Source organism: Melanotaenia boesemani, chromosome 1 (assembly GCF_017639745.1).
Source record: "Melanotaenia boesemani isolate fMelBoe1 chromosome 1, fMelBoe1.pri, whole genome shotgun sequence".
Lineage (NCBI taxonomy): Eukaryota > Metazoa > Chordata > Actinopteri > Atheriniformes > Melanotaeniidae > Melanotaenia > Melanotaenia boesemani.
In genome coordinates this window covers 32,083,984-32,098,605 of record NC_055682.1, presented here as the reverse complement: position 1 = coordinate 32,098,605, position 14,622 = coordinate 32,083,984, and the positions used below count along the sequence as shown (strand labels likewise).

The following is a 14,622-nucleotide window of genomic DNA, read 5'->3' as shown; positions in this document are numbered from 1 at the left end:
GCATTTTCCTCTGCCCAGGGATGAGACAGGTCTGCTTTGATCTGCGTTGGATCAGGAGGAAAGAAATTGGGCTGTTGTGTCTGCTCTGTTGGCGAGCAAACAAACAGTGTGTCAGATTTGACTTGGCTTAATTAATTAGTGATTCTGTTTTACAGCTGGTCTGATCCTCTTCCAAAAGGTTTGAGAATGGAACTTCAAAGTGTGGCGGGGGGACAGCGGAGCAGGAGACGGCGGGGAGAGGGGTGTGGTCTGTGTGTCTTTATAGGTGTGTGCAGCCGGCGTGAAATGTAATTGGATTGGGTGGACGAGGTTAAGGTTGAGCAAAGCAGTGACTGAGGAAAAGGCTAAATCAAGCTTCTGGAAGATGAAGCAAGAATGTGAGTGGTTAACTGGAACTCAGAGGGGCTTGTAAAGAAGGCGACATGTACGCCTTTCCAAGTCTCAGTTAAATGTTGCGTGTATCTGCGGCTTCAAGTTTCAAACAAGTGCTGGATTTCAAAGCACCGGAGGACATCCGGTAGCTCTGGATCGCATTTGCAAAGCCCAACAGTGAAACTGAAACACTGAAGCAGACAGTGACAGTCGGGCTATTTCCGTCCACTAGGGTGGGCAACCGTGTAATACAGAGTAATCTAAAAATACACCACCTTTAACTGTGACCTCAGACATGTTGGAGCAATTCCTTGCAACAAACAGAAAAATTAAAATATTACTTCACAAATTTACTTCATACAATGTTAATTATTAAGATATTATTAGTAATGTGTGCTTTTATTTTTAGTTATTGTTTCCCATAGCATACATATAACCAGTGGAAATACAGGCAAACTTTGTGTATAGTTGTCTGTTCACACACACAATTCATTAAATTTAAAATAAACTTTATTAATCCCAAAACTAGCTGCTCATGCACGCCATAAAAACCTTAACACACTAAATAAATAAAACAAAAAAAGAAAAACACAATCACTAAAATCAATAAATAGATTTAAAATGTCACCTAGGAGAAGCACTTTACTTTCTTGTTGACTTCTTCTTTTTCATTCGGCTTTAAAAACATGCCTGCAGTAGTGCCGTGATGTTTGGCTTTGCTCCTAAACCCATGCCGGTCAGTGATCTGTGGTTAGAAAAATGTCAAGCTCTGACAGCTTTCATTAAAACTTTGTCACCTCGTTGAGCCTTGTGTGGTAAACTCTGCACACGCTGCAGCGTGGTGGAATGAGAGAAAATCTGCACACGTGAGTCTGGCTGTCACGTCACCTGGTAAAGTTCATGTGACAGATGAGTGCTCCCTTTGGACTGTCTGACTGCTCCGTAAATGTAGATGATATGTACTAATGATGAGCTCTGCTGCACTGAGCCGGAGCTGAGGACCTGGGGCCCCACTATAGACCTTCTGATGTTGACTTGCAATTTTAATTCAACCATTTACATTTGCATACCCATTGCCAAATTCTGTCATGTTTTAGGCATATTATGTCATTCAGTTTCATGTCTGACATCCTCTATCGTGTGTAAAACACTGAGCTGAGAGCTTTAAACCATTAGGATGTGTGCGCTTTTGCCAGTGGAGAATCTGAGATCACAGTTTCAGCCCTTTTTCAAGAAGATTGATGTTTATATTTAACTTGTTACCTAACATTAAATATTCATTGACAGGCTCCAAAATGAAGTAAAACAAGTGTATTATCAGTGATGACAGGTGCACCTTAAAAGACAGAAGAGTCATATTTTTGGATTTTTGTTTCAGCTTGACTCCACAGTACCTTGGATCTACTTCCTCTGATCAACATAAAAACTTTGAACTGTGAGAACCAACCAGCTTTGAGTGTGATCATAAGTACTGTAAACCACAAGTTCAGTGCATGTGAGCAGCCCAGCAAAGTTTAAGTAATGACTTCCGATTTGCAGTTAGTTATTTTTTGTATTTATTAGTAATGCAAAGTCCATCAAACGCTGTGCTGCCTGGGAACTATACTAAACTACTAGTTACAATCATATGAATATAAAACCACGATTTTGCAATACAAGCAGGCAGAGAAAAAGTGAGAAGTTTGAATTTCTTTACTACTGGGAGCACTTACCTGAAGGTGTAACACATCTTAATTTCAGCTGCCAAACTCGGAAGCATGAGCTCACACGAAACACTAGAAGGCGACGATGTATCCTCAGGTTATGAGTGCACCCGGCGTTTCCACCCTCAGGCTTTCTCTTTTATCTTTGTGCATGTGTGTTTAAGTCTGTGTACATGTGTGCCATTGCAGTGGCTTTACCTCCAGAGAAGACAGACAGCTGCTGTGTGGAGGAGAAGATGCAGGAGAGGGACAGCCAATCTCCCGCAGGGCCACAGAAACAGCTCCAGTTTGAAGTGAGTGTCAACACAGAGCAGGACCTTCATTACTTCCCCCCTCTGAATGAAACTGGGGCAATGGCAGGACAGCCCCCCCCACACACACTCACATTCACAATGTGTGAAACTGAATTTGGTGCTGTGCTGTTTCAGGAACTGGAGTGTGCTGTGTCTGTAGAGGAGGACAACAGACAGGAGTGGACTTTCACCCTCTACGATTTTGACAACAACGGAAAAGTTACAAGAGAGGTAATCATCTTCTGCTCAAATCAGCTCCGCTTAATCTGGAAAGATAACCCCTGATTAATGAATGACCATAGATATTAATAAACATGATAAACAGACAGGAAACATCTACCAATGCTCCACTTTAACCATATTAATACATATACCACAATATCAAAGAAACATATTTTTAACTGACTACAGCTTATTCAAAACAACATTCCTCCCCTTAACTTGGAAAAGCTCAATCACATCCCTCTCACTTATTGAGTTATCAGCACATCCAATTAAAGTAAGGACTAGGGAAGCCTCTAACTCAGCCTTGCTCCCTAAGAACCAAAGCCAGCACAGTCTGTGTATCCGCTCCTGCGAGGCACCTTGTGGTTTGTGTCTGCCTGGTACTGATCTGAGAGAACATCCAGAAAAGCCTTTGTTTTTTTGAGAACAACTTGAAACATCGCAAAGAGACTGGATCTGTCCTCTGTGTGGCTGGCTGTGCAGTTTTTTGGCATAGCCTGTGGCTCCATGGCTCATGAGACGGCAAGCAGGGGCTTAGAGGGGGGAAGGAAAAGCTTTCTTCTTCTGCAACTCTGTTATTAATCCCTTCACACACACAAAAAAAGAGAAGGAAAACTGAAACGACATAGGATGATTTGATATTATTTCTCTTTATTTATTTCTGAACAGTTCATTTATGTCTGAGACCAGTGTGTGAAACAAGTCTGAAGAATTCATAATAGTGCTTTTTATAAGTCAGAGTGGTACATTGAGTAGAAATCACACTGTTGGATATTTTATGTGGCAAAAACTTCATTCTCTGCAGTTCTGTTATAATTAAACATCAAAGCAGTGCTGCTTCCTAATATAAAACAAAAATATATATATAAGTTCCTGCGTTATCTTACTAGGTGGAAACACTTACAAGAAACAACACTATTTCTTGTGCAAATAAAGAAGTCTAAACATAGCTGCTTACCTCATTCTGATGCTGACATCTTTTAACTTTCTACACTGTTTTCTTTCCCTTAGTTTTATACTTTTTGTTTCTTGGAGAGCACTTGTTTTTAACGTCTTCCCTTGCTTTAAAATTTAAGTTTTTGTTATTACAAATCTAAGCTTTATGACTCAGTACGGTTTAAAATTTACATGCCTGTACACACACACACACACACACATATAAAGGCGTGCACTGATGTCATTTTAGCCACTGAAGAGACATTTGCAAATTAAAGTCATAACTTGTCTTCTCTCTGATCCTCACTTCACTTGGAGAGCTAAAAGGTCTCATTGTTCATTTTTGTCATATAAGTTTTCTTGTTTATTGTGCATGGTTTTGATACACAGTGCTTAAAGTTCCTCCCAAGTTTCACAGAGTGAAATAATGAGAACAGACCTCTGTGATCTGTCATGTTTATCTGGTTTAGCTTGGAGTTACCCACTCACTCCACTGCTCTCTACTGCTGAGTCTGATATCAGTTAGTACTGATTACCTCTTAAAACACATGGTTACTACAAGTGTCTGGCCTGACAGCTAATGGTATCACACACAGAAGACAGAGTTTAGACTGCCAAACACCAGACTGAAAAAGATATAATAAGCCAGCAATTTCATCCTCCAGTACCACTGTCTGACAATGGTCCTGATTCATTTGTTATGCAAAATCTCTTCAGATTGTAACAGTCCTCCAGGTTTTTTAAATTAATTTTCAAAGCAAAGCAAACAGCAATTCCAAAGTCTTTCCACTCCGGAGATACAGTGAATGTTGCACATTTTGACCATCGAGTTGAATGGAGATAAAGATGGGGAGGCTGGATAATTGTATGGGATAATTGAGCTGGAAGCGTGATGTAGAAATCCGAACCACTCAGTCGATGAGATATTTTCTCAAACAAACTACAAGGGTTGTGTTTTTTTATTGGCTTTGACTTTTGAATTTCCTTATTTTTCCTTGTGTCATCTTTAACATCATCGCTCCCCTGCAGGACATCACCAGCCTGCTCCACACCATCTACGAGGTTGTAGATGCCTCGGTCAACCATTCTCCCGGAAGCAGCAAGACGCTGAGGGTCAAGCTGTCTGTGGCTCCTGACTCCAGCCAGCGGTGGAGGAGTTGTACGCAGGGTGCAGCAGGTAAAGCTCACATCAGCACAGCATGCAGCAGTGGCGGAGAAGAGGGGGTACTGTGAGCTTCCCCATGCGTCGCCTGCTGTCAGCCACCTCAGGGATATGTTTGTTATCACGCAGAAAAGTGGCTGCTTCAGGCCTGTCAGCTTTGTTTTATGTAGTCTCGGCATCGCTCTATCTCTCCCACTCAATAGGGTTCAGTTTTAATGATGAGGGGGGTGTCAGAGCGAAGAGAGGCCCCCCCTGACCCTTTTTCTCAGTATCTTTAAATATTCTAAAAGAAACCTTATGAGATGTGCCGAGCCCTTTTGATAACCACAGCCATTTTCCTTTTCTCCAACATTCTCTTTTTTCCCCTCTTCTCCTTCTTCTTTTTGTCGCCCCCCCCCCCCCCCCCCCCCCCCCCCCCCCCCTCACTTTTTCAGAGCTGCTGGGAAAATATAGCAACTTAACTTTTCCCACTGATGACTTGGTAAACAAGTTGTCTGGGAAAAATATTTTTTAAAAGTATATATTCTTGTATGTTTGTGTCCTTTTGTTTAAGCTATAAATATCTGTGGAGATTTAGTCAGCAGGCTTTGAAAACATTGCCTTCATGCTAATTTCAAACCGCATCAGATCTCACATCCTTAATAAACTATTTCTAAAGTCTGCATGTTTTTTTTTTTTTATTTTATTCCATGTCTTATAAGAGGCTGGGAGTTGAAAATAGAATAAATGAAGCACTGTTGTTTTTTTCTTGTCTATAGATCTTCAAAGTGAAACCCTAAAACAAAGGTTGCTTTCTTCTGGGCCTTGTGTGACTGTTGTTGTGTGTGTGGCTGCTCTGTGTTGCGCTCTGTTATAATGGCCTACTGTCTTTCACACTCATGCAGATATGCCACACCCCCGAGAGAAAAATGACAAGTGCATCGAAGACCCCAAGAGTACAGACAAGAAGTCTCGTGCACTCCTCAGGTAAACTTAGCTTCCCCGTTCACTTCCTATCTTTTTTTGTTTTGAAAGCAAACTTCTGATTTTAACATCCACTTTTTAACAATTCCTCTTCCTCTGCCCGATCTCAAGCAACACTAGTTTACTTTCTCCAAACTGCGACCTAATGAGAGGTGCCGCTCGTGTCCACAGGCGCCACCACAGTGACCACCACACCCAGCCTGGCTGCCAGCGCCACTGTGTGGATGAGAACCTGGAACGCAGGAACCACTACTTGGACCTGGCAGGCATTGAAAACTACACTTCCCGCTTTGGAGCTGGTGAGTGGACCGGAGCCAGGCGGTGGTGGATAGAGGGGAGGGAGGAGGGCAGACTGTGGCCCTTTGAAGCTGCATCCAGGGTCCCTCATTATTGCAGCACCTGTTTAGAGCCATTAGGTGGAACTACCAGCCCACTGCATTTCCTTGCCAGTACAAACATCTGGGCTCAGGCAAGCACAATACATCATGTGTTCAAGGCTAGACCCCATCAACAGAACGGCTGCTGTGAAGTGAAATATTAGGCCTAATAAGCTGCAGCCTTGATCTTCTGGTCAGTGGTGACATGTGAGTATTTTAATGTTGGTTTTGGTTGGAAAGTGCTAACACAGATCTCCTCTGTCATGTTGTGTTAAAGGTTATCTGAAAGGGGAGACATTGGGAAATGAAGACGCTAGAAAGTAGAACTTCAGGAGAGTGCTGTTTGTATTGTAATCTGGATGCCAGGGTTTATTAGCCTTTTAATAATAATAATAATAATTATAATAATCATAATTTTCCCATATGGATTGGCCACCAGAGTCCTGATCTTAACTCCACTGAGATTCTTTGGGATGTGCCAAAATAAATGTTGACATTGCAGAAGTTTATCAAAATCATGCTATAAATGAATGTGCGCCATTATCAAATCTAAAAGATTTGATATTGTAATGATAAATTATAATGTATGACTTTTTATTTTGATGGGCAGTGTGTTTTTCACGTGTTTTGAGTGCTCATCTAAAAAACGGTAACATTGTTGACAATTAGTTTGCTTGCATTTGTCTTAAATAATTTTCATCGTCCCTCTCTTTCTGACAGCACCTTCTGCAGAACCAACTAAAGCAGAGGCTCAGATCCGTTCATCCAACCAGGGTCGTTCTCGCTCTCATGAGCCAGAAAATGGCCATTCCCACTCCCACCACCGCCGTTTGCAGACAGTAGTGGACACTGCTGTTTCAGATAGCCTCCACCCAGCCCGGCCGAGAGGCCAAGACTCAGGTAGACATGCCATCCGCTCGCCGAAAACCCACAGCCGCACACCACAAGCGCAGAACAGCGGCAGGGTGATGAGGAGCCGAGGCGTGCCCCCACCCCCAGCACTACCCAGCCAGACACCCCCTCATCAGTCCACAGCCCCTTACCGCAAGCACAAACAGCGCTCCAAGGATAGCCGCTATCGGGCTTTAAGCGCTCTTGCATCTCCAGGACCAGTGGTGGAGAAAGAACAGGTGAGAGACCTCCCCAGCGTGCTGCTCTATGAGGGGGGACTTGCACAAGTGGTGCAGCGTCATGAGCATCACCATCACCATGAACACCATCACCACTACCACCACTTTTACCAGTCTTGAATTTCAACCCTGCCTGGGACAGCTCAGTACGCTGAAAGCCCCACAAAACCCCAACCAGGCCAGCAAGACACTGACTGCAGAGTTTCCTTCTTAAACACTGTGTGGTTCGGCCTGCAGGGGCACGGAAGTGGACACTGGACATGTCCCAGTGTTGAAATGTTTTTAATCAGTGTTATAGAGCTTGGTCAGGCATACAAAAGCATGTGTAAGCAGCAGGACAGAGATTCAGGGCCACAGTGCAGCGGTACAGGGATGAGGACCACAGCGAGGCTCCAGTGGAGGCACAGAGGGACCGGTTTTACAAAAAGCCTAGCCGTTTTCCAGCCTCCCGGCTCTGTGATTCTCTACCTGATGAACTTTACACCACCAAACCAGCACCACAACCTTTCCCAGACCACTAAGTCAAAGGAAAAGGAGGGACAAGAGGAAGAAGGACTGATATCAAGAAGGAAATATATGAAGGAATATAAGTGATAGGAGAGCAGGATGTATTGTGGATTTGTCCAAATTGTTGTGTCAATGTGTGAATGTTGCAAGAACGTGTGTTTGTGTGTGTGTTTCTGAGTGTCACGACACTGGTGTCTGTTGAAAACCACTTGAAGTGCACTCGTGGATGAGTGAGTATTTAAAACTGACTGTCAGGTGAGGTTTTTTAAAGATGAAATTTAAGATTTAAGCATGTGATACCCTGTACGCAAAAATGGGAAGGAAAATGTTGAAATGTTATGATAAATCCCAAATCTGCTGCTACCTCTAATTTCAGCCTAATTGTTGATGTAATGGCGACTTTAATTAAGCATTCAGCAGTTTATTTTTTTTTAAAGAAGAGAAATCGTGGCTTAGTTTTGAGTTTTGAAATGTGGAAATCTTACATTTATTAACTAACATGTGCTGTACATAAGGTATATAATGTTATCAGTTTTATGGGCTTTATTGATAACGTGATATCTTTGTTTTCGCTATCAGAAGCCATCATGTTTGATTTTCTTCTCAGCTGCATTTTTATTCAGACCTCTAGGAGCTTCACTAGAAATGTATGTTTCTGTAAGTGACCCTGACCTATACCCTCTTTTATTCTCTGTTTAAACTTTTTCTTCTAACTTTAATTATGTATGACTGAATGACTACAATCCCAGCTTTCAACAGTGCTACTTAGTGGCTTCATCACAGTTAAGCAGTAGCAGAAAACTGCAGTAACAAAAACAAAAGGCTAATTTGAAAAATATACCCGCTAAAGCTGCTGTTGCTCCTATTGGTGACAAAACTGGAGTTAGTGGGATAATAACAGCGGAGCAATAGAGTGCGCCTCTTGTGGTTCAGGCCTTTTCAAAAATTTGCATAAATATAAACCCTCTTACTTTACATTTGGACAATTAGAAGCTGGTGTATTTATTCATCAAAGATGGAGTTAGCCATTTCAGTAGACTGTTTTTGTTTTCCTTTTTAATGCAGGAAATATGCAGAATAAGCACTGTTCTGCAGTGATCTCTTTGAACTCTCATGTTAATGTTCTCCATGAGTTGCAGCAGCTTAGTCACCCTGGCCCATGGTCACACAGCTGCTCCCTGTTTCCATGGCATCCTCCTGTCCCCCAGCTGTCAGCAGGTCTTTCAGCGTGCCGCCATGTGGCCTCAGCGCTCAGCCAGCAAGGCTCAGTTTGTGATGCGGAGGGGCGAGGGTTCTTTCAGCTGTCTCATTCCTCTGGTGCTGGATAACACTGAGCTCGGCCCACAGTCTCCACTACACCCATAACTCACTGCTGCTGTCCTGCCAGCACCAGAGACTGTCTGGTCATCCTGTCCCCAAGCACACTTCACTGTCACCCGGGTTACTTGTGACCTGTCAAAAGCAGTGGAATAATCAGAAAGCATTGGTAAGCTCACATGTTCACTTTCAGCACCTCACGGTGTCACATTGACAAAAAACTGCTCTTGTGCTGTTCCAGGTTTCTGTGAGGGTTTAAGTGTCCAGCTCAAGGGCAGCCATGACAGGGAAAGGGCGCCGTCATCATGTGAATTGTGCAAACCAGATCCCAGGGCCCAGAATTGTTCAAACTACATCATGCGCGTCATGCTGCACTGTTGGGCATGTTTGTGATGATCAGGAATGCAGTGCATGCCAGTCTTGTCTTCTCACAGCTGCAGGTCCTTTAGCAAAGGCACCAGTGAGACTGGTCATCTCACCAGACCTAGTGGACCCAATCACAGCTGCGTCCCAAGCCCTGGCTTCCTCACCTCCCAAGATCTTTGCTGTACAACATTTTCCTGCTACTGAAGTGCTTATTATTGTGACTTCTTGGTCAGTCGTTTTACCTCATCTGAAGTCTTAAAATATAAACAATGTGGAGGTTGTCGTCTTGTTGTGTTAACAGACTGCAAGTGGGTAACTTTTTGTCCTGCAGGGTGGTCTGATTTGACACAGCAAAGAATTTGGTTGAGTCAGACCTAAGGTCAGGTGGCAGTTTGCAAATTCTTGTTCTCCCAAAAGAGCTTTACTTAACACAGACAACTCCATATTGGATCTTATCGCCCTGCTATATTTATAGGCTCACCTGAACACCCCTCACATTAAATTTGACAAAGGGCACCTCAACAGCATTTGTTAGGGTTAGCAAAGCAGTTCATTTTTTTCACACATTTTTATAAAAACTCTTTTTCTAACCCTCATTCTCCAAGTCAGTGCTGTCATTATCCTTTCTGCCACCCTACAGGTAGAGATCTGTTTTTTTGTGTAGAAGAAAAATTCTCTTTCAGATTTGTTGTCTCTTTGTTTAACTCAGTATCAGTCAAAGTCAACCAGGATTTTTCTTTCCTCTGTTGTCATCTGTTTGTCAGGTTAATACATGTGCATGAGTGCAACATTTTATTTCAAATCAGTAATGCTTCTGGCAATTTTTGAGTCATGTCACTCAAACTGCTTTAAAATAACTATTTTAAACTTTTATTAAGAATTGCCCATCAACTCTATCACAATATTTAAAACACCACTTTCTTTGTCAGGTCTGTGTGTCACATGTACAATATATTGTGGACTACAGAAAAACTGAAGCAACATCATGTAGAAAGAATGTCTCTTTTAGGATTTAAAAAAAGTTCTTGTACCTGGCTTTTGCCAGGCTGGTCCCACTCAGCACGGGGGAATAATAATGTGTCTCTCCGCTTACACAGACATGCGTTCACTCGCTGTTGTAAACTTTTTTTAACCCTTGTTCTCTGTTCAGCCATCCCACTTCCTCTTAATGTTCCTTTTTCATGACTTTGTTTAGTTTTTGTATAGGCGAATCTTTCGTGACGTCAGTGTTTACCTTTTGCCGCATTGCATCACGGTATTGGGTGGCAAGAAGCTGCATACCTGCAAGCCTCACTGGTACACGCAGCTGTTGAAAGTCCTATCCTGACCGCTGTTTCTACTTTAAACATTAAAGCTGCTACATGACTGCATGTTTCTCCTAGACTGGATTTGAAAGAAAAATTTTGTAAGATGTTATGATCGTTTTTCACGATAGACCAAACGCCATTTAAATTATAGTTAACAGGACCAATAAAATTGAAAAAACAGTCATTAGATTTAAAATGAAAAATTCAAAGGCACTGATAAATAAAGCCTTACCCGGCTTTGCAGTCGCAGTGACATGTGATTATTTCACCGTTTTCTTGGGCGATCACCCACGGAAGATGCGAATCACGCTGTGACTCTGCTTGGCCGGGTCTGACCTCCGCTTTGAGCACGACCACTGATTTTTGTTTCACCGAAAAGATTGGCCCAACCTTTCTTGAAACAAAATAGTTATAAGCTTCGAGGCTTTTAAAAGCTTTTAACTTCTCGTGGGTGAAGGGTCCAGGGCTTTCAACTAAATAAGAATAAATATCTCCCCAGCACATCTGTGGCCAAGATGCAGGTGAGTCAGACCAGTATTTTTCGTCATCCCAGACTTCATATGGGCTTTGTATTTGTTCGATTTTGTCTGCAACACAAATTTTTAGTTTCTCTCTAAAACTCCTCTGGTCTTCGGAGCTTAGCGTACTTATATAATTTGGATTTCGCCCGCTTACTTTCTTGTTTATGCTAGCAGGTTCCGCCATCTCAACAGGTCTTCTTGCCACCCAACCACACGCGCATGCGCAAAAAGATGTAAACAAAGATTCGCCTATTAGATTGTATTTGATTATTTGCTTTATTTATTGGATAGCAGATCTGTGCCAAGGGAAAATACCCTTTTATTAAAAATATGAACTTATAAACTAACTGACTTCTGTACTCATTATGTTATTTAAGTGGACTAATGACACATAGTGCATGTATCAGTGATCATATTTTCAGGACCATCTGCAAAAATTATTATTCTTCATTAATTTAATTACTCTTTAATAGTTAGTTGAATGCCCCCCCCCCTACAATGTTCAGAAAGTGGAAGTCAAACAGAGATGGACTAATCGTGGAACAAAGTTGTAAAAACTAACAAGAAAAATTTCACAAGTAATTTAATGACTATTATAGTTTTAAGATCTCATCATTTTGAAACAATAATTGCTGCTTTCTGTTAATCAGCAGGTGGTGTTTTTGAGCAGCCAAAGAATCAAAACGTTTAGTCACAAGGTGGAGATTTCTCATCTGAAATGTCTTTCATTATAAATCGATTAAGTAAAAATGTTCTAAGTTGCCAAAGAATAATAAAAAGGAAAAGAATGGCACTAAGAGTGATTGCGAGGAAATCACCTGTTTAAAAAAAAAAAAAAAAAAACGGCCCTTGAGTGAGTTCGTTAAGAACTCTTCATCTCGCGAGCAGTGAACAGAACGGGATGTTCGAAATGTGACGCAATAAAGGATTAAAGGATCCTGTGACGCAGGATATCTCCAGAGCATAATATACTCCCAGGGATTGTACCAACGTTTTACTTTTCAGAAGACTTGCTGTACAAACACACCAAATAATTTTAAAGACAAAGAAGAAAAACGACAATGGAAAATACCATGCAGATCACAGAGTTCCATTTGATTCCAATAGTGGAGAAGCATTTCGACAAAGTTCCAGCAGCCAATTGGGCCTTTCTAGCGACAGGAAAAATCGATGCAGAAATGGAAGCCGTTATTGCAAATATCATATCAGATATTATTCAAACTGTATCGGCCATACTTTTAAAAGTCGCACTTCCAATGATTGAAGAGAATGTTAAACAAAGTACACGTTTAGCTGAGCCAGTGTCCATCAAGCCAGAACTTGGCGATTCCATCACCAAAAGTTTTTCCACAGTCTTAAATGTAACACATGAAAATACTGAAGACGGCCGAGAACTAACTAAATTGGCTGAAAAGGAAATAGAAGAGAAAGTGAGCTCAATTCTTCAAGAAACATGCAAGTCGCCTGTTCTTCCACCAAGACCTGTCGTTTATGTTAGCGGCATTATAAAAAATTTCCAACGTTTAAGACGCATGGTTTTTCATGCTGGTAGATATCTGATAAATTGCTATTCAAAGCTTTGTTACTCCTGTTTAAAACTACACATCGTGAAAAGTGATTCTGACTCAACTCCATCACCTCACATCAGCAATTCTCCTAAACCTGAAAAAATACATGAAGGTAACCTCCAAGATAGATTGTCACAAACTGAGGAAACTACACGCAGATCTACACCCATCCGGACATCTCTTTCAGCAATGTCTGCAGCTGCTGACATTTTTTTAACAGTATTAAAAAACCTTGAAAGTCTTCTGTCTGTTTGTGTAGTAAGAACGTATGTAAGTAACATTATGGAGAAATGGTCAGAAACCAAAAAAACTAGAAATGTCCCTTCACCCACCCGACGCTCTTCTTCCACACAGAGCACGGCTGCTGAAATTATCAACACAATACTGGAAAAAGTGGAAAGCGGTGAGTCTGTTCCAGCAGTAACAAAGTGTGTAGGTGAAATGTTAGAGAGATGGTCACAAACCGAAGAAACTGCAAATGTCCCTTCACCCTTCCGGTGCCCTTCTTCCCCACAGAGCGCAGCTGCTAAAATTGTCAGCATAATATTGGAAAAAGTGGGACTCATTGAGCCTTTTGAAGAAATAACAGAGTATGTAAGTGACATGTTAGAGAGAAGGTCAGAAACCGAGGAAATTGTAAATGTCCCTTCATCCATCCACCCCTCTTTTTCAGCACGATGTACAGCTGCTCAAATTGTCTTAGCAGTATTGAAAAAAAGGAAAAGCCTTGAGTCTCTTCGTAGAGTAACAAAGTATGTAAGTGTCATAATAGAGAGATGGTCACAAACCGAGAAAACTGTGCATGTGCAACCAACCTCTCTTTCAGCACAGAGTGCAGCTAAAGAAATTAACAATACAATATTGGAAAACGCGGAAAACCTTGACTCTGTTAAAGCATTAACAAAGTGTGTAAGTGACATCTTAGAGAGATGGTCACAAACCGAGGAAACTGCAGATGCCTCTTCATCCATCCAGCGCTCTCCTTCCAAACAGAGCGTAGCTGCTGAAATCGTCGACGCAATGTTAGAAAACGTGCAAAGCCTTGAGTCTACAACCCCTGCTGGATTATGCCATGTCTCGTCTAAAGCTCGCTTAAATTTAGCACTTGTAGCGAAAAAAATCCAAAACTTTTTCACTCTTTCCTGCTGTCAACATTTGGAAAACAAAGAAATCAAATCAATAAACAACGCCTGCTTCCCGAGATTTGTGAAAAAACATTTTGACAACATGAAGGAGGAGCAGAAGAAATTATTTGAGACTGGAGATGAAACATTCGTTTTGAGTGTCAAACGGTCCCAACGTGAAGAAAAAATAGAAGAATGTCTTTTACCAGGATCTGTCCCAAATAGTCCCGAGCCAGGACCCCCATATTCACCCGTGACAAGTAATACAAAATTTGTCACTGTAACAAAACTGGATCCCTGTCAACTGAGTTTTGACAGGTTTGCATGTGATTTTAACACCTTCATATCCAACATCAAGGTGTCACAAAAACCAGAAGACTTCTTTAGAAAATTAGAGAACACTAAATGTTGTGAAGAGGTTCAGAAATTCTGTAAAGAATTAACAGATAAAATGTATGACCACCTCATGACTGGGAAATCTTATAAGATCCCACTTGTACCACTGGGAAAAAATCTTTCAGATACAATCATTTCAAACATGAGAAAGATTTTAGATGAAACTCAGAGGAAGTTTTCCCCTGAAGTTTTATACTCTATGACAGAAGATGCAGTTGGAAAATTCTTGCAGCAAGTTTTCCTTTGGAAACTCGGGGAACCATCAGAAGAAACGATTCAAAGTAAAGTTTTAGGTGCCCTCACAGATATTGAAAATCTGTTTCTAAAAGGGGTTATGTCACTAAATGACATGAAA

At 41.6% G+C, this 14,622-nt stretch overlaps 1 protein-coding gene across 5 annotated transcripts in view; it reads left to right on the top strand.

The window, feature by feature from the left end:
• Window positions 1–10,835, top strand: part of nkd1 (NKD inhibitor of WNT signaling pathway 1) — a 44,087-nt gene extending 33,252 nt beyond the window's left edge. For 2 of the 5 annotated variants that reach the window (XM_041972057.1, XM_041971977.1), the window contains 6 exons: window positions 2,265–2,368; window positions 2,504–2,599; window positions 4,559–4,706; window positions 5,576–5,657; window positions 5,826–5,953; window positions 6,752–10,835. In XM_041972057.1, coding sequence (XP_041827991.1) covers window positions 2,265–2,368; window positions 2,504–2,599; window positions 4,559–4,706; window positions 5,576–5,657; window positions 5,826–5,953; window positions 6,752–7,281 — 1,088 coding nt within the window. In that variant the 3' untranslated portion in view covers window positions 7,282–10,835. Of the gene's footprint in view, window positions 1–2,264; window positions 2,369–2,503; window positions 2,600–4,558; window positions 4,707–5,575; window positions 5,658–5,765; window positions 5,954–6,751 lie in introns of all 5 variants that reach the window. The other 3 variants (XM_041971891.1, XM_041971789.1, XR_006008673.1) reach the window with 2 other exon arrangements.
• Window positions 10,836–14,622: the final 3,787 nt, after the last annotated feature.